Here is a 23008-nt window from a genome sequence, read left to right on the forward strand (position 1 = left end):
CATTGGTCTCATCCCTGATGAGGCCGATATCAACAGTGCCCAGCGGAGTCTTGAGCTGATCAATGTGCCACATGGGCACATCTGCGGACCTGCATAAGGAAAATATTATGAACGAAAAAGGGTAAGTAGTGGTGACCTTGAAATCTCTCTCGTGCATGACCACCTAGAGAAGCCAAGCGAAGTCCACCTCAAACCCGGCTATCATCGCCGTTATCAAAACTTCGCAATCCCATGTCTATATTATCAACTGCCGTGGGGGAAAGACAGTGGCAGACAATCAATCATAAAACTTAGCCATGAAGGTCAAGTTAGCCTTCCTGATGGCTCCCTTCGACTCCGTTACCCAGTCGGCACCCTCTCCATCAATAGATAAGTGCAGGGCCATCCACCTCTTGGTGGTCTCTCTCAGCGATGGCACACGCAAAAATTGGCCATCTTTAGCAATATTCCACCTGTAGTCAAACTCGGCGGTAAGAGGGGTCCTATTGGCATCCACTTCCTCGCCGTATAGATACCGACAGATGGATTGTACGGAGATGTTGATCTGGATGCCGCGTACTCTAACGTGATCAAGTGGACCTATTTGGCGGGGGCAGCCCGCCTATTGATCTGTGAGCGGAGAGTAGCCACATAAGAGGCGTACAACTCTCAGACCAACTCCTCACAGTAGTGGCCCAAAGAATGAGATATCTACTTTAGCCGGTGTCTGGTGATGAGATTGTGGATATCTTGAATAGTGGGGAGACTTCCCATTAGGCCCCGCCTCTCCAGTGTAAGGGTCCATGTAATGACGCCTTTATCATTTTGAAACTTGGCGTCTAAATACACTTGGTATTGCCCGTTGACGCACCACCGGTTGGGCTGGTCGACAACCTGGGTGAGAGCACCAGTCGGTGAGCCTGGAGTGGAATCAGCATTGTCAACCTCATCAGACGAGGCAGATTGTGCAGCTGTGGCGGGTGAAGGGACTTTTGCGTACCCAGAGGCTTCTTCTACCGATAAAACACCTAAGGAACCAGACTCTCCTTGTTTATGTGTAGCTGACCCAGAAGGCGTGCAGATCAGTGTGTGCTTCTCATAAGACTAGGAGGTAGTGACTACGTTGGACGCCATCTTTTTGGGCATAGCTCTGGTTGCACATGCGGCTCGTGCTGGAGTGGCAGTGCCTGGGGGCACGTACTCGGGATCATGCTCATCATCATAGCCTATAACCTGTCGAGGAGAAGGGGCCACAGACTTTGAACGCCCACGTGCGTAAACTCGATCTTGTTTCGGTGCCATTAGAGATAGAAGCTGTAAAGAATCATTATTAGTACTAGAAGGAGCAAAAAAGGCAAGAAAAAATGACAAAAAATTAACATAAGAGAAAAGTTGTAATGACATCACTGTAGAACAGTGAAATATGTCGGACCAGGTGATGGCTTGTCGTGAGTATGACGGACCATCATGGGGTCCGTCATGTGTTACTTCAACTATGTTTATGTGGAGACCCCTGAAGGAAAGTCTCTGATAGTGATGATGGGCAAGCAGGACGGACCGTTGTGATAATGACGTTCCATCGTCGATGTTCGTCGTGGGGCACTTAGATAAAGTATGGAGACCCTTATGAGAGGGGTCTCTGCCCGTCATGACGGTTGTGCAGGATGGACTGTAAAGGGTATGACGGTCCATCGTAGATGTCCGTCAAAGGACACTTGGAAAAAAATAGAGACCCTTAGGACAAGGGTCTCTGACAACCATGACGGTTGTGCAGGACGGACCATCGTGTTAATGACGATCCGTCATAGATGTCCGTCAAAGGACACTTAGAAAAATTTGGAGACCTTAAGGAATAGTGTCTCTGACAACCAGAACGGTTGTGCAGGATGGACCGTTAAGGGTATGACGGTTCGTCGTAGATGTCCGTCAGAGGATACCTGAAAAAAAAGACCATTAGGACAAGGGTCTTTAACAACTATGACGGTTGTGTAGGACGAACCGTCGTATGAATGACGGTCTGTCTTAGATGTCCGTCAGAGGACACTTAGAAAAAGTTAGAGACCCTTAGGACAAGGGTTTCTGACAACCATGACAGCTGTGCAGGCACGATGGTCCGTTGCATGTGTCCGTTGGTGGACACTTAGAGAAAACGAATAGGGGGTGTTGGAACAGTCTATATGACGGTCCGTCATGGATACGGCGGTTCGTCATTGGGGTCTCGTTCTGTCATTCAGTGACAGAGCTGAGGAGGCCACAGTCATCCCCTATGACTCAAATGGAATACTTAGTGTTAACCTACATGTTTCTAACCCAAATACCTAGCAAACTAGCAATGCTAAATCACCAATTTCTCGAGTTTTAGCAAGGTAATTTGAGGATTCTCAACCTAGGTCAAACAAAATTGGATCAAAGAATGAAGACCCGCCAAAAAGAAATAGTCTAATAGTAATTGAAAAACAAAAATGCAATGTAAATGGGTAGAGATCAGAGACACATACCTGAGAAGAGGAGAAAACAAACAAGTGAGGCACTTGGTTATCAAGAGCAGAACCATAGCAACAGACTCCGACCAATAGAAAGAAGATTTCCAGAATTGAGGATTTGGGGAACTGATCATTTTATAGAGAAGAGAGGTAGGAAGTTGGAAGTTTGAAGGGGAGGGAATGGTAGAAAGAGGGAAAGAAATCGTTCAAATGAAGGGGTGGGGGGTTTTAAAGGTTGAAAAATTTATAATTCCCCAGCCGAGTCGGGTCGGGTATGATGGTTAACGACACAATGAGTCCCTGATGATGGTCCATCGCAGATGCGACGGTCCGTCATGGGTTCCATCGTGTGTGCCCTAATTTTGAAAATAAATGAAAGACGTACCTGGCATGACGGATTCATGCGACGGTCCATCGCGTGCGTGACAATCAGTCGATGTATCCATCTGTGAATGTTCCGGAGTGATTTTCTGCAAAATTTCCTGGTGATGTGTCTGCTAATTTAAAACCCATCAGTAAAAAATGCTACCATTATTAGAAACAAAACTATACGTATTGTGTTGCCTCCTAACCAGCGCCTAATTTAACGTCCCGGCACGAGTGAAGACACTTGATTACTCAGACTTCATCAAGATTGTATGCCTCGATTACTTCATTTGATGATTCAGCATGCCCTAAATAGGTTTTTATTCGTTGTCCATTCACCTTAAAACGCACCCCCTCCTTGGTTTCCAACTCAACTTCTCCATGAGGGCATAGTTGGGTAATCAACTAAGGGCCAGTCCATTTGGAATTAAACTTGCCCGGAAACAAGCGCAACATAAAATTGTATAAAAGCACTAAATCCCCAACCATAAACTCTCATTTTCAATCTTTAGGTCATGGTACTTTTTCATCTTTTATTTATAGGATATAGCAGATACCGATTGGAGCTCAACACTCTGCCTCATGGACCTACAAATGTTGAAGGTCACTTCTTCATTGTTCAACTGAAATTTCATCTGCCCATTTTCCATATCAACTAAGGCTCTACCCGTAGCAAGGAATGGCCTCCCAAGAATAATAGGAACTTCAAAATCGACTTCACAATTAAGAATAACAAAATTTGCCAGACTCCACTTTTACTAGCACATTGTGGAGTATCCCTATAGGCCTTTTTACTGTTTGATCGGCTATCAGTAACCGCATCGCAGTGGGTTTTGGATCACCCAAAATCCAACTTTTTGTAAATTGAGAGGGGCATGAGATTTATGCTTGCCCCCAGATCACATAATGCTTTCACAAAATCTAATAACCCGACTGTGCAAGGAATAGTGAACACACTTGGATCTTCTTTCTTTTGTGCTAGAGTTCTTGTAGGAGTTGCACTATAATGCTGCATTCTATCATCATACCTCACTAGTGACCGATCTTTTCTTTGTAACCAAATCTTTCATAAACTTGGCATAACCGGGCATTTGTTCTAGATCTTCTACAAAAGGGACATTGATAAGATCAGTCTTTTTCACTAATCTTTGAGGAAAGTGGGGTGGTGGTCTAGGCATGGTAGTTACCTTTGTAGGCACTTCATCACCTTTTCCAGTGTTATCTTCTACTTCACCACCAACCTCTACCACTTTATCATTATCTTTTATCATCTTTTCCTCATTAGACGGCATAGGTAGGTCAATGGTTTGCTTACCACCCCGAGTAGTGATTGCCATAAGTGTCAATCATCTTTCAGATTTTGGACAGTGTTGCTAGGAAGAGTGCCCAGTTGCTGTGTGTTCACAGACGCAGATAATTGGGCCATTTGCAACTCAAGTTGCTTAATCTATATTGCATGTGTATTGACTTTCTTCCCAATACCCGCTAAATGACTCTTTTAACTCTTTAATGTGCTCATCACTAGAAATCGAACCTCCTCATCATTTCGTGCAACATATACTCAACTCGTGCCATACTACCTCCACCATCCCTAGGAGTAACTTCACGATTTTGAGAAGGAACATAAGGCCCATTCCTATAATCCTTTTACCATAGTTACCCCTGTTGAAGTTGTTGTCACGGTTGTAATTTCCATATCGGACATAATGACCCTCACGGTTATAGTTACCATAGATTTGACCTTAGTTTCCTTGACCTTGGCGCCAATTCTCCTGATTTGATCCTTGGGAACTCGGCTGAAACCCCCCGTCTGCTCATTTACCGCATAGGAATCCTCCTCATAATAACATTCATCATTTGGTGGTGGTGGTTTAGACAAGTGGTTAACTGCATTTATATTTTATACACCCCCAGTGACTTGTTTTAACACAAACCCAAGCTCAGTTCTCATCTGAGCCATCTTTTCACGAATTGTGTGGCTAGGTTGTGTGTGGATTGCACTCCGAAGGTATTTCTTCTAGTATATAACTTCCTAGTACTCCAAGCGTTATTATTCTGGGAGATTTTCTCTAACTTTTCAGAAATCTCGACATAAGGACACTCCCCATAATAACCACCCACTATAGTATCCAATACCGTTTTATTATTATCATCCAGTTGGGGAACAAGAAGTATTCCTTCAGCGACGCATCATCTATGCGGTGATTGGGGACACATCTAAAAATGAGGTGAATCTATCCCAAGAACTGCTAACTAACTCTCCTGGTAGTGCCACAAAGTTTTTCACTCTGTCTTTGTGATTTAGTTTCTTGGAGACCGGGTAGTAACGTGCTAAGAAAACGTCCCTTAATTGGTTCCAAGTGAAAATTGAGTTATAAGGGAGCTCAGTGAACCAAATAGCAGCCTCTCTCGTCAGTGAGAGAGCAAAGACTCTTAGCCCTATTACATCCATATCTAAATCAGGCCTCCCTACACAAATTTTACACACTGCCCTTACCTTAGCTATATGGGCATGTGGGTCCTAAGAAGGTAGCCCTAAAAACAAATCTCTAGCAGTGAGCATATGCATCAGACTACTAGTTACCACCAAGGTGTGGCCTTGTGGTTGAGGAGGCAAGCCCATCAGAGTCTGCAATATTATCATAGCCTCTGTAGTATTCTGAGGACGTGGAACGGGATTTTGTCCCCTTTGTTGATTTTCACCAGGATCATCAGGTAGTAACTGACCGTGAACATCAACTGGAGCAGAGATGTTCTGGTTTGGATCACCATCGTTAATACCCAAGTTTCGATTCATATTGCGAATTGTACGCTCTAATTCATGATCGTAGGGAAACAAGGGTTCTCTTCCACTCTGTGTATTTGACATACAAGAAAGATAGTTCTACAACAATCAAAAACAATAAAAAAGTACAATTAAAAAAATATTGACTAAAATTTAGTAATAAGTTTAAGTTTATCTAAACGCTACTTTCCTCGGCAGTGGCGCCGAAATTTGATATGCTCAAACTTACTTTTTAAATAAGAAGTAAAGCGGTTGTATCAAGTAAGGAACCAAATTAATGAGGTTGGGGTCGACCCCACGAGGAAAATAGTTCCGACTTAACTTTATTCTATTATTACTATTATTTAGTCAACTATTTCCTTAGAAAATAATAAACAATAAAGGGGGGGAGGGGTTTATTTTTAAATTTCTGATCATCACGATGAACCAGCAAAACGGACTATTGTGGCTATTACGGTCCGTCATGGACTTCCGTAATCCCAAACTAGGTAAAACTTCCCCATCTACCTTCAGCAGCTTCACTATGATGCCACCTTCAGACCGTCACAAGCCCAGCGGATTGTCACAAGCTTCATAGGTGGTCTCTTCTGCATTTCTCGCCCAAAAACTTCCGCGTTTATCTAAGGACAGAAAGGCTTTTGCACATACACTAAACTTAAGGAAAAACATTAAAAATATCGTGAAACCACGGTATATCATGGATCCACGTAGTTGTTATTTTTTATGTTTTGGTACTACATTGGCATGTAGTCCGCCTTCCTTTGATGATGGGCTTTATAAAATCGGATTCTGCACTAGCTCATGTGGTCTATGTCGGTTAGGGCAAGATATTCCCAAAAGGTAAAATGAACTAAAGGATTGAAATCTAAATAAGATGAACTAAGGGGTATAGCTTAGTCTAGGTAGGGGTATGGGACTCTACCTAAGGATTGCACTAGTAAGCCTTGAGGGGAGTCTTGGGAGGATGTTATTATCTATGAATATGCTTATAATTCTATATGATATGCATATGATGAACTTGCATATTATTGACACTACATGGTGATTAGTTTCACTTATGTATATATGTTGGTCCATATGGTTAATGTAAGATTATATGTGTTCTTAAATGTTATGATTTGTGAAATAGGATGTTAGTCACGATTCTTTGTTGTCACTTAATTGTGTAAGGTTATGGGGTTTTACTTGGTTATTGCACTTGTTGACTTGATAGGGGTTCCTGGTTAGTTGAGTTTCTCTAGTTATGTTGAAAAGTACTCTTACTCATTCTTATTGTTAATATGACTTGATGATAAAGGTACATTGAGTATGTAGTTACTTATATGATATGTGTGGTTGACTTGACAAAACTTGATGTTGTAGTTCTTGTAATGTACGTGCCTATGACTTAATGAATATGAAATATTGAGTGGTATGATCTTGTTGAAGGTGCATAAAGGTTTTAAATGAAAATTGCATATTTAATGAAATTTCCTTTTCTTTGCATGATTTCAAGGTAGGTGTGCATATGGTCTCATACTTAGTACAAGTGGCATACTAACCCCACTTATTCCTTTTCCCCCAACATTTTAGGTTCCGATTGTTGAAGTGTTTTTGAAGGCGACTTGAAGAATGCTTGGATCCTTTGATCATCCAAGTAGGGTAGGTGACCATTGTCCGAGGTTGATGCCAATATCGAGCTTATGCTATTGTTTTAGGTCTAAGAATCTTATAATCTATCTCATTTCATTTGAGTACGGATTGTATAAATCCTATATGTGGCTCTCTTTACATTGATGTATGGGTTATGCCTAATTTGCTAATCGTGTTAGATGGTTATGAGATTAGACAACCTTTAAAGACTATGTTTTATCTTATTTAGATAATTATGTTCAATAAAAGTAGAAGGCTATGTAACCTTCCTATACGAAGGACTCGATATACATATTTTATGTGTATGTAGAGGTCTATGTAAACCTCCAAGTAGAAGTAATGAAAAATTTTAAATTTTCTACTAAATTTGATCTATGAAATTAATAATGTAAACTAAGAGGCTATTCTTAGTCCTCATAGACGACGAAGACACCGGCTACGTCTAGGGGGTAAACCTGAATGTGACAAACTTGGTATCAGTGCATGAAGTTGAATTTTCTTTGATTCAATGTGTCTCCCAACCACGTCTATGTAAGTTTGTATTCATAATTGTGAAGCGCGCCACACTTATGGATAGGAACCTACGTGATGCCTAGGAAACTCTAACTTTCTTGGAAATTCAATATCGTGCCGTTAGAGTATACTTATGATGTGATTTTTCATCTAATCCTATTGTTGTAATTAAAGGGAAATGAACACTCGAAGGAATGCAGCACAAAGGCTTGAAAAAGAGATATCCAATGCGGGAGATCTTCCCTATGGAGATCAAGTTCCTTCTCCTGAGGAACGTGATAATGATGACTAAGCCCCGGTGAATTCTCCTCTTTTGACAGATGAGAATATAAGGCCGCTCTTCTTCAAATGTCCCAAGCTATCAATACTCAATCACAAGCCGCCACTTCTCAAGCGCAAGCTATGACGACCCAAGCTAACCGAGATAATATACCCCGTCCAAATTAACAAATTCCTACCATGGCCTCCCGTCTAAGAGACTTCACTAGGATGATCCGTTCTACCTTTTACGGGTATAAGGTTGAAGAAGACCCCCAAAATTTCATTGATGAAGTCTATAAGATACTCTTGGCTATGGGATTATCCACTAGTAAGATGGCCGAGTTATCCTTTTATCAACTTAAAGATGTGGCTCAAGCATGGTATGTTTAATGGAGGGATAATAGGTCATTAAGAGGTGGTTCGGTGACTTGGGAGATATTCAAGAAGACTTTTCTTGATCGGTTCTTTCCTAGGGAGATGAGGTAAGATAAAGTGGTGGATTTCATCAACCTTCACAAAGGAGGTATGAGTGTTCATGAATACTCCTTGAGAGATATGAAATTGTCAAAATATGCTCCTTTTTTGGTTTCTGATCCTAGAGATGAAATGATCCGCTTTGTGACGGGGGTGTCGGATGATTTGCAAGAGAAGTGTCATTCGGCTATGCTAAATTACAACATGAACATTTCTCGTCCTATGGTGCATGCAAAACATGTGGAAGAGGCAAGGGCTAAGAGGAAGAATAGAGATGCTAAGAGGGCAAGATCTTTTGATGGAGACTCTTCAAAGAATATGATTGAGATACAAGATAAATCTAGATTTAAGAAGCGGATTTCTAATCAAGTTCCTTCCAATTTCCCTAAAAATAGTGGTTATAGGATGGATAACCCTAAGCCTAAGAAGGGAAAAGGCACTAGTTCACCAACTGAGAAGCCAACTTGTGGAAGCACTATGGTGAATGTCTTAAGGAGACGGACAATTTTTTTGGTTGTGGTAAAAGTGGGAAAAAGGATAAGGATTGTCCCAATGTGAGGGGTCAATACAAAGGTACTGATTAAGCTCAAGCAAGTGGTTCAAATGAGGCTCCAAAGAAGAATCACTTTTATGCTCTTCGCTCAAGATGTGAGCAAGAGACTTCTCCTGATGTGGTCACCGGTATGTTGAAAATCTTCTCTATTGATGGATATGCCTTACTCGATTCCGGAGCTACTTTATCATTTGTTACCCCTCTAGTAGCCAAAAAGTTTGACATTTTGCCCGATATTTTGCATGAACATTTTTTAATGTCTACTCCAGTGAGTGAGTATGTTGTTGCAAAAAAGGTATATAGAATTGTCCAATAATGTTGCCCAATAGAGTTTCTTATGTTGAACTAGTAGAAATTTATATGCTTGATTTCGATATTATTTTGGGTATGGATTGGTTGCATGCTTTCTTTTCCTCTATTGATTGTAGGACAAGGGTGGTGAAGTTTAACTTTCCAAATGAACCCGTGGTAAAATGGAAGGGGAAAATTCTATTCCTAGAGGTCGTATCATCTCTTGTCTAAAAGCATACAAAATGATCTCTAAAGGTTGTCTATACCATATTGTAAGAGTCCAGGATCTAGACTCTGAAATTTCTCCCATTGAGTCGGTCCCCGTAGTGATTTTAATTTCCTGAGGTTTTTCTTAATGATCTTCCCGGTATTGCTCCCGAACTGGAAATTAATTTTAATATCGATTTTTCTACTGGATACACATCCCATTTTAACCCCTTATCGGATGGATTCCGCTGAATTGAAAGAGTTGAAGGCTCAACTTAAAGATTTAATATACAAAGGCTTCATTAGACCTAGTATTTCTCCATGGTGTGCTCCGGTTTGTTTGTGAATAAGAAGGATTGGTCCTTAAGAATGTGTATTGACTATCTCCAACTCAATAAAGTCACTTTAAGAACAAGTATCCTCTCCCTCGGATCGATGACTTGTTTGATCAACTCCAATGGGTAAGCTACTTTTCTAAGATTGACTTGAGGTCAGGGTATCACTAAGTTAGGGTGAAAGGTGAGTATATACCAAAGGCGACATTCGGTGGCATTTATGGACCTAATGAATAGGGTGTTTTGAAGTTACCTAGATTTATTGTCCTTGTCTTCATTGATGACATCTTGGTATATTCAAAAAATGAAGATGATGATATGAACCATTTGAGGGTGGTGTTGCAAGTACTTAAAGAACATAAATTATTTTCCAAGTATCGCAAATGTGAGTTTTGGTTGAGGTCGGTGACATTTCTTTGTCATATCATCTCTAGTGAGGGAGTTGAGGTTGATCTAAGGAAAACAGAAGTGGTGAAAATTGGCCTAGACCATTAACTCCGACCGACAGTAGGAGTTTCTTAGGTTTAGCGTGTTATTATCGGGGATTTGTGGAGGGTTTTACGTCCATTGAATCTCCTTTGACTACTTTGACCCAAAAGTGTAAGAAATTTGAGTGATCGGAGGTATGTGAGAGAAATTTCCAAGTGTTGAAAATAAGCTTACCTTCACTCTGGTGTTGACCTTACCGAAGGGTACAAAGGGTTTTGTTATGTATTGTGATGCATCCCGAATGGGTTTGGGGTGTGTGCTTCTGAAACATGGGAAGGTGTTTGCCTCTAGGACACTTAAAGTGAATGAGAGAAACTATACAACTCATGACCTTGAGTTAGCGATCGTGGTATTTGTCTTGAAAATATGGAGGCATTACTTGTGTGGTGTCCATGTTGATGTGTATACCAACCATAAGAGTCTAAAATGGCTGTTTACCCAAAATGAGTTGAAATCTCTGACAAAGAAGGTGATTAGAATTGTTGAAAGATTACGATATGAGTGTCCTCTATCACCCCGACAAGGCCAATGTGGTTGTGGATGCTCTAAGTCGTATGACAATGGGTAGTGTGTCGCACGTAGATGAAGCCAATAAAGACCTGTGAAAGATGTTCATAGGTTGGCTAGGTTGGGTGTGAGGTTGGAAAATTCTCCAAATGGTGGTTTCATGGTTCATAATAACTCCGAGTCATCATTGATAGTTGAGGTGAAGTCCAAACAACACCTTGATAAATCATTGATGGAGTTCAAGGAATCGGTCCTTGGCAAGCTTAATGAGGCATTCTCCATGGGGGGATGGTATTTTAAGGTGCCAAGGAAGATTGTGTTTTCCCAAGGTATATAAGTTTAGGAATCAGATCTTGAGAAAACCCATGGGTCCCGCTACTCCATTTATCCTAGTTCGACAAAAATGTATCATGACCTTAGGGAAGTATATCAATGAGAAGGTATGAAGAAAGAAATAGTGAAATTTGTTGCTTAGTGTCCAAATTGCCAGCAAGTGAAAGTCGAACATCTAAATCCGGGTGGCTTACTACAAGTAATCCAAGTTCCTACTTGGAAGTGGGAAGACATCAATATGGATTTTGTAGTGGGTTTACCTTTGACTCAAAAGCAATATGACTCTATATGGGTAGTTATGGATTGGTTAACCGAGTCCGCTCACTTTATTCCCGTCAAGTCAGCTTATTCGGTGGAAGATTATGCTAGGATCTTCATAGATGAGATTGTGTGTCGCTATGGTATTTCGTTATCCATCATATAAGATCGAGGTGCATAATTCACATCTAGGTTTTGGAGTTCATTCCAAGAAGGGTTGGGTACTAAGGTGAAGTTGAGTACCGCTTTTCATCCCCAAACGGATGGTCAAGCGGAACGTATTATTCAAACCTTTGAGGATATACTTAGGGCTTGTATTATTTATTTCAAGGGGAATTGGGATAAGCATTTTACTTTGGTGGAGTTTGCTTATAATAATAGTTTTCATTCATCCATTTCCATGGCTCCCTATGAAGCCTTGTATGGTAGGAGGTGTAGGTCTCCTATTTGATGGTTTGAAGTGGGTTAGTCTTCGCTTCTTGGTCCCAATTTAATTTATATGACTTTAGAGAAAGCTCATATCATAAGGAACCGGTTGTAAACGAACTATAGTCGGCAAAAGTCTTATGCCAATCATAGGAGAAAGGATTTAGAGTTTGAAGAAGGTATTTAAAAATTTCACCTATGAAAGGGGTTGCCTAGTGAATTGGCTTTTGTTCATCCGGTTTTCCATGTTTCTTTGCTAAAGATGTGCATCAGTGATCTCGAGTCCATTTTTACTATTGTGGGTCCTGGTGTCAAGGATAACCTCACCAATTGGGAGGCCAAGGCCGACATGAAGTCTCGTTAACCTCATCTATTTTATAACTAAGATTATTAGTTCTTACTAATACAAAAAAATAATGACTAAATTTGAGGTTGCCTTAATTTTTGGTGAAGTTTTGCAAAATATGCATTTTGAATAGCTTTACAGTGACTTACAGTAAACATGTGCATTTGAACTTGAAATTTTACCTTTTTTGTTTGTTTGAGTTTGCATTTTGATATGGTAAGTGTTTATGAAATGATATGTAGCATGTTGATAAGTTGAACTTTGACTTAATTGACTCATATAAAGCATGTTGAGATCATGTTGTTGTTGTGAGAATGATATTCCTCATAATGTAATGTTGAGCCTTATATGTGGTAATTGAATTTTTGAATTGACTTGTGTAAGTGATATGGTTGATGTTGCTTTGTATTGTTGTTGGTTGGGCTGCTAGTCTTGAGTCTATTCCTTCCTTCTAAAGATTTTTAATGTCATTCAGGGACGAATGTTCCTAGGGGGGGGGGATAATGTAACACTTCAAAAATCGTGTCATGAGGTCTAGATACTCTTTTAAGGACTATTTTAATGTTTAGTAGTCATTTATGAATTTTATAAACTAAAACGTCTAAGAACGTCAATGACGTCCGTAAACTAGTTCTAGGTGGTACTAGCGTGCCTAAGCCTATTTGACTAGCTTTTAGGAGTCGAAAGTTCATGTAATTTAGTGGAAAGGTGTATAACATATGTTAAAGTTGTTTCATGATTGAAGCGTCCGGGTACGACTCCCCAAGGACCAACAAAGGGCCCTTGAGGAGGATCCTTGCACGTTAGAGGCAACATTGCCTGGGCAGTGTGCAACCACGAGAGGCAAATGACGAGGCGTGTGTAGATCGATGGGGCGTCGATGACAACCGTCAACCAAAACATAGCCTAAATGTTGGATCCCTCTCCTTCACAACTCTCTTACCAAAATGACTAGTGTGCAGCACGGAAGGGGGTAGCAACCGTGGACTCAAGGACGAACCGTCGATCGGGGTCTCATTTGTGAGGGTTCATTTTGCTACACATTTTTAGTTAGGTTCTACTATATTAATTAAGGTGTTAGGTCATTATTTAGGGGTGTAAGGAATTAAGTTAACTAACACCCATATAAAGGCCCTAACCCCATTAGACTTAACATAACACACAAAACAAATTCTCTTCCTTCTCTTTTTTTTTCTCTCTCTATTGGAAGACACCATTGAAGACAAGATGGGGGGATTTTGGGGATGAAAAGGGATGATTTCACCATTAAATCTTCATCAAACATTGAGGTATGAGATGTAATTGACCTTTGAGACTTCTTTCCTCAAAGGGCTCCTTCAAAGTATTTATAAAAGTTGAGTTTTCAAGTGGGTTTCATCTAATCTCGAAATTGATGTTATGAACTAAGTTGTTTATGATTTCTGTAGGATATAATAAATAGATTAAAATTTATTTTAACTTGATTATTATCATTCTTGATAGTTTGGTCTAAATTGTAGAACATGATCCTCAACCCTTAACCCTAGGTTGTGATCTTGACATGTATTGTATAATGTGAATTCAATTGACTTGATTATTGATTAAAATACTATATATGATGTTGTATCAATTAGGAATACATTGAGATGAATTCTAGGCCTATTTTGTTACTTCTTGAGATGTTGATTTAGGTAACGAAGTATATTGTGAAATTGACCTATGTATCTTGTCTTAAGCTATGATGTAGTGTTGAATTATGTTATAGTGATGCAATTGTCCTTGTTATTCTATTGTATATCATTGTGTGATTATATTACTCCCCTAATTGGTCTGAGTTATGGGTTGATGGTAAGACCTTTATGATTAACTATGAGGAGACTTAGTAAGTCATGAGATCCATATACTTTACTTCAAACTATGGTTAATTGTGATTAAGTCATGATGTTATGTTTGAGTATGCCTTATTAGTATTGATAGGATGGTATGATGTTGAATTGAAATGTCTTGACTATGGTTGTGAGGTTGATTAAGGTGAAATGTTATAAGGATGTTGATGACTACCAATGTGTCTTATTATGATATGAAATGTTAATGTGCTAACATAACCTATATGAATTTTAATGAAAGGACTTATACTCTTGCAATTCTTATTGAGCTATAATGATGATCATGTTATAGAAGGGTTAGACCCTATGACCTAAACTAAGCTACGATTGATGATAAGGCTTAAAGACATTACAAAAAGGGACTCTAGCTTAGCACCGAGCGAACTAAATTGAAGATTGTCTCTTCCCACATAGGGAAGGTAGGATTACTAATGTACTCTTGAGATTGGAGACTACAATGCATGTAGCATAAAGAGGGTCACAATTATATATCCTAGTTCTTGAACTATGTTGCCCCCATAGGAATATTAGCTAGTAGATCCACGTGGTTGCTATGTTTTATGTTTTTGTACTACCTTGGCAAGTAGTCCACCTTTCTTTGGTGTAGGGCTTTATGAAACAGGATTCCACACTAGCTCATGTGGTCTATGTCTGTTAGGGCAAGATGTTCCCAAAAGGTAAAATGAACTAAATGAATGAACTCTAACTATAATGACTAAGGGGTATAGCTTATTCTAGATAGGGGTATGAGACTCTACCTAAGCATTGCAGTAGTTAGCCTTAGGGGAGTCTTGGGAGGATGTTCTTATGTATGAATACACTTAAAATACGATATGATATGTATATGATGAACTTGCGTATTGTTGATACTATATGGTAATTAGTTTCACTTATGTATATATGTTGGTCTATATGGTTAAAGTAAGATGATATGTGCCCTTAAATGTTATATGTGAAGTAGTATGTTAGTCATGTTTCTTTTTGGGTTACTTGATTGAGTAAGGTTATGGGGCTTTACTTAGTTATTGCACTTGTTGATTTGATAGGGGTTCATGGTTAGTTGACTTTCTTTGGTTATGTTGAAAAGTACTCTTATTCATGCTTTTTGTTAATATGACTTGATGATAAAGTTACATTGAGTATGTAGTTACTTATATGATATGTATGTTTGACTTGACTAGACTTGATGTTGTAGTTCTTGTAATTTACATGCCTATGACTTAATGAACATGAAATATTGATTGGTATGGTCTTGTTGAAGGTGCATAAAGGTTTTAAATAAAAAGTGCATATTTTTTTAAATGTCCTTTTCTTAGCATTATTTCAAGGTAGGTGTGCATATGATCTCATACTTAGTACAAGTGCGTTCTAACCCCATTTCTTCCTTTTTCCCTAACATTTTAGGTTCCGGTTGTTGAAGTGTTTTTGAAGGCGACTTGAAGAAGGCTTGGATCCTTTGATCATCCAAGTAGAGTAGGGCCTAATTGTCCGAGGGCGATGCCAATATCAAGCTTATGTTGTTGTTTTAGTTCTAAGACTCTTATATTCTACCTCATTTCATTTGAGTACGGATTGTATAAATCCTGTATGTGGCTCTCTTTACATTGATGTATGAGTTATGCCCAATTTGCTAATCGTGTTAGATGGTTATGAGTTGAGAAAATCTTTGAAGACTATGTTCTATCTTATATAGATAATTATGTGCAATAAAGTAGAAGGCTATGTAACCTTCCTATACAAAGGGTCTATGTATTCTCGATATATATATTTTATTTGTATATAGAGGTCTATGTAAACCTCCAAGTAGAAGTAATGAAAAGTTTTAAATTTCTGCTAAATTTGACCTATGAATGTAATGATGTAAACTAAGAGACTAGTCTTAGTCCTCAAAGGGGATGACGACGCCAGTTACATCTAAGGGGTAAACCCGGATGTGGAAGATTAATACATATGTAACTGCTAATAAGTACTGAAAATACAATTATGTTGCAGTGATTTGCTTAACATAATGAATTTGATACTTAATTCTTTAAAATTTTCTGTATCGAATAATATAGTATCAATTGTTGTAAATGAACCAAATAAGAGTTGTGATGTGTATGGGATAAGAGACATAATGTAAAAAGATACTTAACATATTATAAATTTAGATGATTGGATCAATTTGTAAATATATAGTATCAGGTTTAATTTTTTGAGACACACAATTTGTGATGCTGAAAGCATGATAAATAATTGTGTATCATATACTTAATATACTTTTTTAGCAAATCTGTTTCAACTTATACACACCAATTTGTGATGTTTAAAGCACGATAAATAATAATTGTGTATCATATACATAATATATTATTTGGTGTCAGCTTATAATATAGTATCAACTGTAGTCATTTGTACCAAATTTATAAAAGACATAATGTTAAAAGGTACTAAATATATTGAAAATTAACTGATTTGTATCAAGTATAAAAATATAGTATCAGGTGTTGTGATACATACAAATTTTGTTATAAAAAAATATTCGCATATGATGTACATAATAAAATTTTAAATAATCTTGTATCTGCTAATAATATAGCATCAATTATATATTAATTGTAATATACTCTATATTATAACTAATATAGAGTATAAGATATATGATATATAATTTTTGATATTTTGTATTAAATAATATATAAGATGTAGAAAACAAAACATAACAAGGTACTAACAATATCAAATATTATATTCAAAATAAATAATTTTGTTACAAAAAACTGTAAAACTTGAGAAAATATATCTTTAAAAATAATAAACTCTCCAAAAAATATTAGTTAATGTATCGTAAAAACAATAAACATCAAAAGTTATCTGTGAATTGGTACATAATCACTAATCTATATGAACCAAGTCATCTTGTTGTTGTGGAGTGCAATAACTCTTTAGCTTTAGTGGATCATCGTTATCGCTAACATATCCTACCTTGACCTTGTCGAGATTGTACTTTCATAATAGTGTTCCATATCTTGTGCGAAGGTAGTCAGCTCAGAAACCGTTAGATAGATGTTGATTTTATTACTAAAGAATTCAGCTAAGACAATTACAAACATTCAACCGTCACTATACACATTCGGCATGTACATTATAAAAATGAATTAGATTTGAACAAAAAATTAATTACATGATACTTTATAGTAACTACAAAAAATCTTTTTGTTTAGTTGATACATAATGATAATAATAGTGATTGAAACTCAATAACACTTGATGATATTTGTTTCTGATACTAAATCAAACATCATATATTCATTATATGTTATTTAAGTATCGTGGTTAAACTATTTTATAATATGATACAGTATTCTGCAAATTACATCTCATCAAAATAATTTCTACTATATAGTTTGATATATTAGTGCCAATATATTGAAAAACAAAAAGAACCAAAATTAAGATTTCATATATAATTTCGTAAGATCTAAAGAAAGGTACAAAACAATGTGATAATGTATCATTGTTGTCAACATATCTAATTTTTTAGACATAACTCACTAGGGATGAAGTTCTTCCACATTTGTTTTAAAAGATAAAGTTTCATCCTTCTTTGACTTTGTCTTCTAAATATTATGATTCGTCATTGTTAATGGATCCTACAACCTTTTGAATCTATTTTCAGCTCAATCATTATCATCATTGGAATCATAATGAGTTGATTAGATCTATTTTCATGAAAGTTTTCATCATCAACATCAAATACACAAGGTACCATACTAAAAAGAGGGAGCACATTTCATATGTATAAGAAAATTGTAAATAAAAATATTAGTTTTTTTTTATAAAAGAAAAGAAATCTGAAGAATTGGAAATAAAAAATTGATGAAAAAATAGTCCTACCTCTTTAGGAACTTGAAATTGATGAACTTGAGAGAAAATAAATTTGAAATTAAAGAACGAGTGAGTGGTGTAACTGTTGATATATGAGAGTGGTTTTAGGCGTAAAAAATTGAACAAAATCGTTGGATTGGAATGAATGTGAATAATGTATCTGGAAAATGAGACAAAAAGAGGAAAAAATGGATTTTTTGAAATATTTTTAAATGGTAGGAAAGTTTAGAAATTATAGAAAGAAAGATTGTATAGTTAAGTAATTTTCCTAAAATAAATGCTGAAAGTAAAGATTGCACACACAACTTTATGCGGAAACCTCTTTGTTCAAGGGAATATAATCATGACCTGTCTCATAGAAATTTTAAAACATCTTTTACTAGTGTTTTCATGAAAAAGTAAAAACCAGTTTATAAGATGAGATTAACCTATTAATCTCCACACTAAGCAATATCTCCTATTACTTAGACGAGCCTAAGCAGATACAACACTGTTCACTATACTAATCCTAAGGATTAATATAGACTTCGAAATAAAACACTAAGTTACTCACAACTTACGTTCTTACAATGATTCACACATGTTTAAAACATTTCTAACACGAGAACAATATCTACAATATAAGCATGTACAAGCATCAAAGTAATAACTAGTACCAGAAGCACTTGAAGCAATCAATCGGGTCCCTGCTATTTTTAAGCTTGAAAAATATCTCTCTTTGAATGGATGAATAATTTTGTTATTTGTAAGTTGAAACACTTGACGAGTATATTCTGCAAAGGACCAAGTCCCTACACTTATGAGAAGATCATCAAAACATCTAAGAGCGTCAACAGTTTATGACAATTGATTTTCACATGTCGCACAAAATTTCATAAGTTCTTCTTGCACCTAGAAAGAATCCTAATCTAATCAAAGAAAAAGATATGATAATATAAATCCACCAAGTTTTCAGATATTTACTCGAATACTAATAAAGAAGAATAACACTAGTGAAAATGAATCAAACATCATTCAGGAAGTTATATATATGCGGATACTTTCCTTTTTTAAGAAAAAAAAAGATGTTGGATAGATTTAATCTAGTTTTTCACATAAACTACATATACTTTGTTTTATCAGTGTTACTAGATGGAACTAGCCCGTCCACTTTATGTTGTATCGAATTCTTTTAGCAGACACAATGTTTTTTCACAGAAATGACAGTAGTTACTTCATCAAACTCAATTACTTCATTGTTTAACCATGCTGCTTCTTGTAGCAGACCTATGGCTATTATGCAGCAGACATTGGTTCAACTCAGAATTCTGTGGGCTGTTTCCTTCCATTGAATAGGACTTGGTGTTGTTACGACACATGATTTAAATGAAAGTAGAATTACATAATTAACTTGTTAAAGTAACTGTATCTCAAATGATCAATCAAGGGGGGAATAAGGCAAGCTTAAAACCGCATATATTATGCTAAACAAAAGCATCCATGCCTACTTGAGCTAAAATCTAAAAAGATAAAATTTGATGGAATTCATACAAATTACTAAAGAGCTAATTTAAGAAAATGTTCTTAAACCAACACATTTCTGATAATAAAGTACCATACAACGAACACAACATCTTTTCAGAACTTAAAGAGTTTGCTAAGGTTGTATCTCCTGTTAACATCATCCTTGGTGTAATCAATCATGGACCTGAGTCCAGGAGAGCGATGATCTCACCACTCTTGGACTGATCTATTTGACACCAAATAGCTGTAATTCTTTGCATCTTGCATTGTGCAACAGAGTATTCAATTTGATTTCAACTCTTTAATATTGAATACGGAAGTTAAAGATCTATTCTCTTATTTCTGCTACAAAAAAATAGATTAGTAAAGGTTACTAACTCTCTAATGGTGTTTTAATGCATCACTTTCATAGTATAAATGTGCAAACAAAAAAAATATAAGATTCAAACTTCTAATTCTCGTATTCCAGACACTACATGTTCTTAAGGAATGCTTCATCGGTCATGTCCTTTTGTTTCTTTGTTTGGGATAAAAAAATGCAGTAATTAGGAGCAGAAGAAAAGAAGAAACTATCCAAAAGTTGCACCATGCAATCACTCGAACTTGATTTGTGAACTTTATGCTACTTTATATGTTAATGGATATACTCCTTCCGTCCAGTATTGTTTGTCATTATTTATATTTTTAGAGTCAAACTATAAATATTTGACTAACATTTTAAGATGTATTTCTTCAAAATATTAATATGCATAAAATTGTAATTTACAGTACTTTTCATATAGTTTTAGAATATCTAATTTTTTTGTTTAAAAATATCAAATTAATGGAATCTAATTTATCTTTGAAAATTAATCAAATTGACATTCGATAAGCGCAACATGACAAACAATTCCGAACGGAGAGAATAAAATAGTAGCGTGTTCATAAAATTAACAGAATTTTTTTATTATACCTGTCTTTTCCTAACTTAGTATCAACAACTATATGAAGTAATAGTAGTTAAATTTAGAGTTTTTTATAGCACTAATTATACGACAGTTTAATAAAATACATCTTCAATAAAATCTTTGTAATTAGAAGTGTCTCAAGTCAATAGAGATCAAATAATACAAAGAAGCAAAATTTACATGTTTCAATCTCTTGTAAATAAAGGAAACTAAATGATAATACTAATTGCATATGAAAAATCGTAATTGGCACCTGAATTTTAGGAGACATGGCTAGAATGTGAAGGCCATAAGAATGAATACAGGAAATCCCTAAATTGAAGAAACTAAAAAATAATAGAAAACAAAGTGAACTGTGTTGGCAACCAAAGCAAAGACCACGTAAGTTTCATGGTGAAATCTGAAATTACAAAACTACCCTCAACTTGAAATTAGTGACCAAAAACAGACACGTTGATACCAACCAAAAACCCACTATTCTATATAGTAGAATCATGCACTATTAAACATGTTTTCGTACTTTGATCATGATTCGTGAAATTTAAAATTATGAGTTTTTGGGTATAATCTTTGCATATAATCTTAGTAAACCAGCTTATACCAAATCTAGTTACATACCAAATGTATACACAAAAATAATTGGTATGAATTTCGTATGAGATTTGGAATTTTATCCATACTAGTTATTTGTTGAAATTTATTTATGTTCTAATTGAATACAAATTATATACGCAGAATATGTTGATATGAACATGCAGAGGCGGACCCACATAGTGTCCGCAGGGTGCTCGAGCACCCATTAATTTCGTTACGGAATATATATATCTATGTAGAAATTGATAGGTATTTGTATAAAAGTAACATAGAGCATCCAATGAATAATTGATTTAGTTGGTCCCATGGCTCCTAGATGGGTAATTAATACTTATTTAGTATTGTTGTACCAAGGTTCGAATCTCACTGTTAACACATTTTTTATATTTTCACTTTAGAACACCCACAACCTTAAATTTCTAGATTCGCTATGTAAACATGGTATCCAATTTGCATTTTTATATCCACATTAGTTATATATTGAAATTCTACTTGCATACCAACATGAATTCCTTTAAATCCAATTACATCACATTTATATACACAAGCTCATAGTTAATTGTCACGCTCCGAGCCTACACCATGGATTGAATAGACACTTAAGAGTCATTGTTGACTCCAATCGAACTCTTGGCCTGACTTACTATTCAGCAGAAAACTTTACTCAACAAAGATAAATCCATGAAGTAAACTAGAATGTCATGAAAGTCAACATTCAGCTACCCAATAAAACAACTCAAGTCTTATAATAAATATAACTGAAATAACAAGACTAGCAAACTACTAATCAAATGTCTATGAAGCCTCCAATTACTAAGAGGAATGTCAGAACAAGACCTCCGATAATCCATATAACTAAAAAAAAACATAATAAAAGGGACACTCCAGAAGGAAGCTCACCAAATGAATCTGAATGCTCAGCATGGATCAATGAGCGCTGGATGTTGATCCTGATTACCTATCAGTACATTAAATGTACAAGTATGCGAGGGAAATTCTCAAACAAAATATAAGCTTGACCTGGAGTTGAAAGAAACACCTATCTCGTCTCAACTCTAGTCAACTCATTTCAATATAAAGAGTAAACAGATGTAGTATAAAGAATAGAATTTAAGCAATAAAAAACAACTCAATGCATTAGAAAATACATTATAAACATTGTTTGTATATATATAGATACAAAATAGATCTATGGGAGATTCTCTAGCCGACATCTATCACTGTGAGCAATGTGATAACACAAAGTTTTGTCGCATGCTACCAAGGTGGTCTTATACCTTGTACGGGGTATAGAACTTATTACTAAGTGGATCCACTACTTTATGCTAAAAGCATTAAGAAATTATCTAAAAAGTATGACCCTTTTCTACCCATGTAGGTTACACGGTTTATGGACACTTTGAATTATTTGAACACAAACTCATCCCCAAAAACATAACTCTTTATAGGATTTGATATTACCACTCAAAAACTAGATCAAAATCTCTCTTGAAAATCAGTGTTTCCTCCATTATTTATTTATGAAAAATTTTACTCTTAGGAATACTTAGTTCCCAATTATTTTTGGAAGAATTTAACTTTACTCTAACTCTTACTCAGCCCAATGTTCAATTCCTTAAAACAAGTTAAAATATTTGTAAAAAGACTTTTGAAAAGACTCTAAGAACTTTCTTGACTTGACTCTTAACTCTTTTTGAATAATTATGGATTCAATATAATATTATGGATGATCTCTTGATGTTTATATGTACTTTAGAATGTAGAAATCAACTAGAAAATATAGGTACGGTTCGAGGAAACTCAGACAGAAAGAAATGTGAAAGGGTAGAAGACCTGGCGACCCTGGAGTGGCGCCAGACCTCATACTACATAACATGGGTTGGGGTGCACTGAGTGGCGTGGTTCCCCAGAGACCAACCTACAAACTTCACATGTTGGCGGCACTGAGTGGCGTGCGCTAGCCCCTTTGCCAGAAAACCCATGAATTTTCTTGC

General features: G+C 36.4%; 1 protein-coding gene and 1 long non-coding RNA gene across 2 annotated transcripts; one reads left to right on the top strand and one right to left on the bottom strand.

Annotated features, from left to right (window-relative positions):
* The first annotated feature begins 8574 nt into the window (after positions 1 to 8574).
* LOC138344941 (uncharacterized) lies at positions 8575 to 9495 on the top strand. The gene is made up of 3 exons (XM_069294726.1): positions 8575 to 8973; positions 9102 to 9341; positions 9475 to 9495. Exons 1-3 carry the CDS (start codon positions 8575 to 8577, stop codon positions 9493 to 9495), a joined length of 660 nt encoding a protein of 219 aa, XP_069150827.1.
* Positions 9496 to 19403: 9908 nt separating this feature from the next.
* LOC104646622 (uncharacterized) lies at positions 19404 to 20758 on the bottom strand. Its single transcript, XR_740768.3, has 2 exons — positions 20674 to 20758; positions 19404 to 19815 (listed from the first exon to the last, which is right to left on the bottom strand). It is a non-coding gene; the product is annotated as an uncharacterized lncRNA (long non-coding RNA).
* Positions 20759 to 23008: the final 2250 nt, after the last annotated feature.

This window comes from Solanum lycopersicum, chromosome 1 (assembly GCF_036512215.1).
Source record: "Solanum lycopersicum chromosome 1, SLM_r2.1".
In the NCBI taxonomy this organism is placed as follows: domain Eukaryota; kingdom Viridiplantae; phylum Streptophyta; class Magnoliopsida; order Solanales; family Solanaceae; genus Solanum; species Solanum lycopersicum.

Bases quoted from the DNA above. Each gene is read 5' to 3' on its own strand.
- LOC138344941 (XM_069294726.1), top strand. From the start codon at position 8,575: ATGAAATTGTCAAAATATGCTCCTTTTTTGGTTTCTGATCCTAGAGAT. The intron at 8,974-9,101 runs GTGAATGTCTTA...GGTTCAAATGAG, and splicing joins CAACTTGTGGAAGCACTATG to GCTCCAAAGAAGAATCACTT. The intron at 9,342-9,474 runs GTATATAGAATT...TATTGATTGTAG, and splicing joins AGTATGTTGTTGCAAAAAAG to GACAAGGGTGGTGAAGTTTA.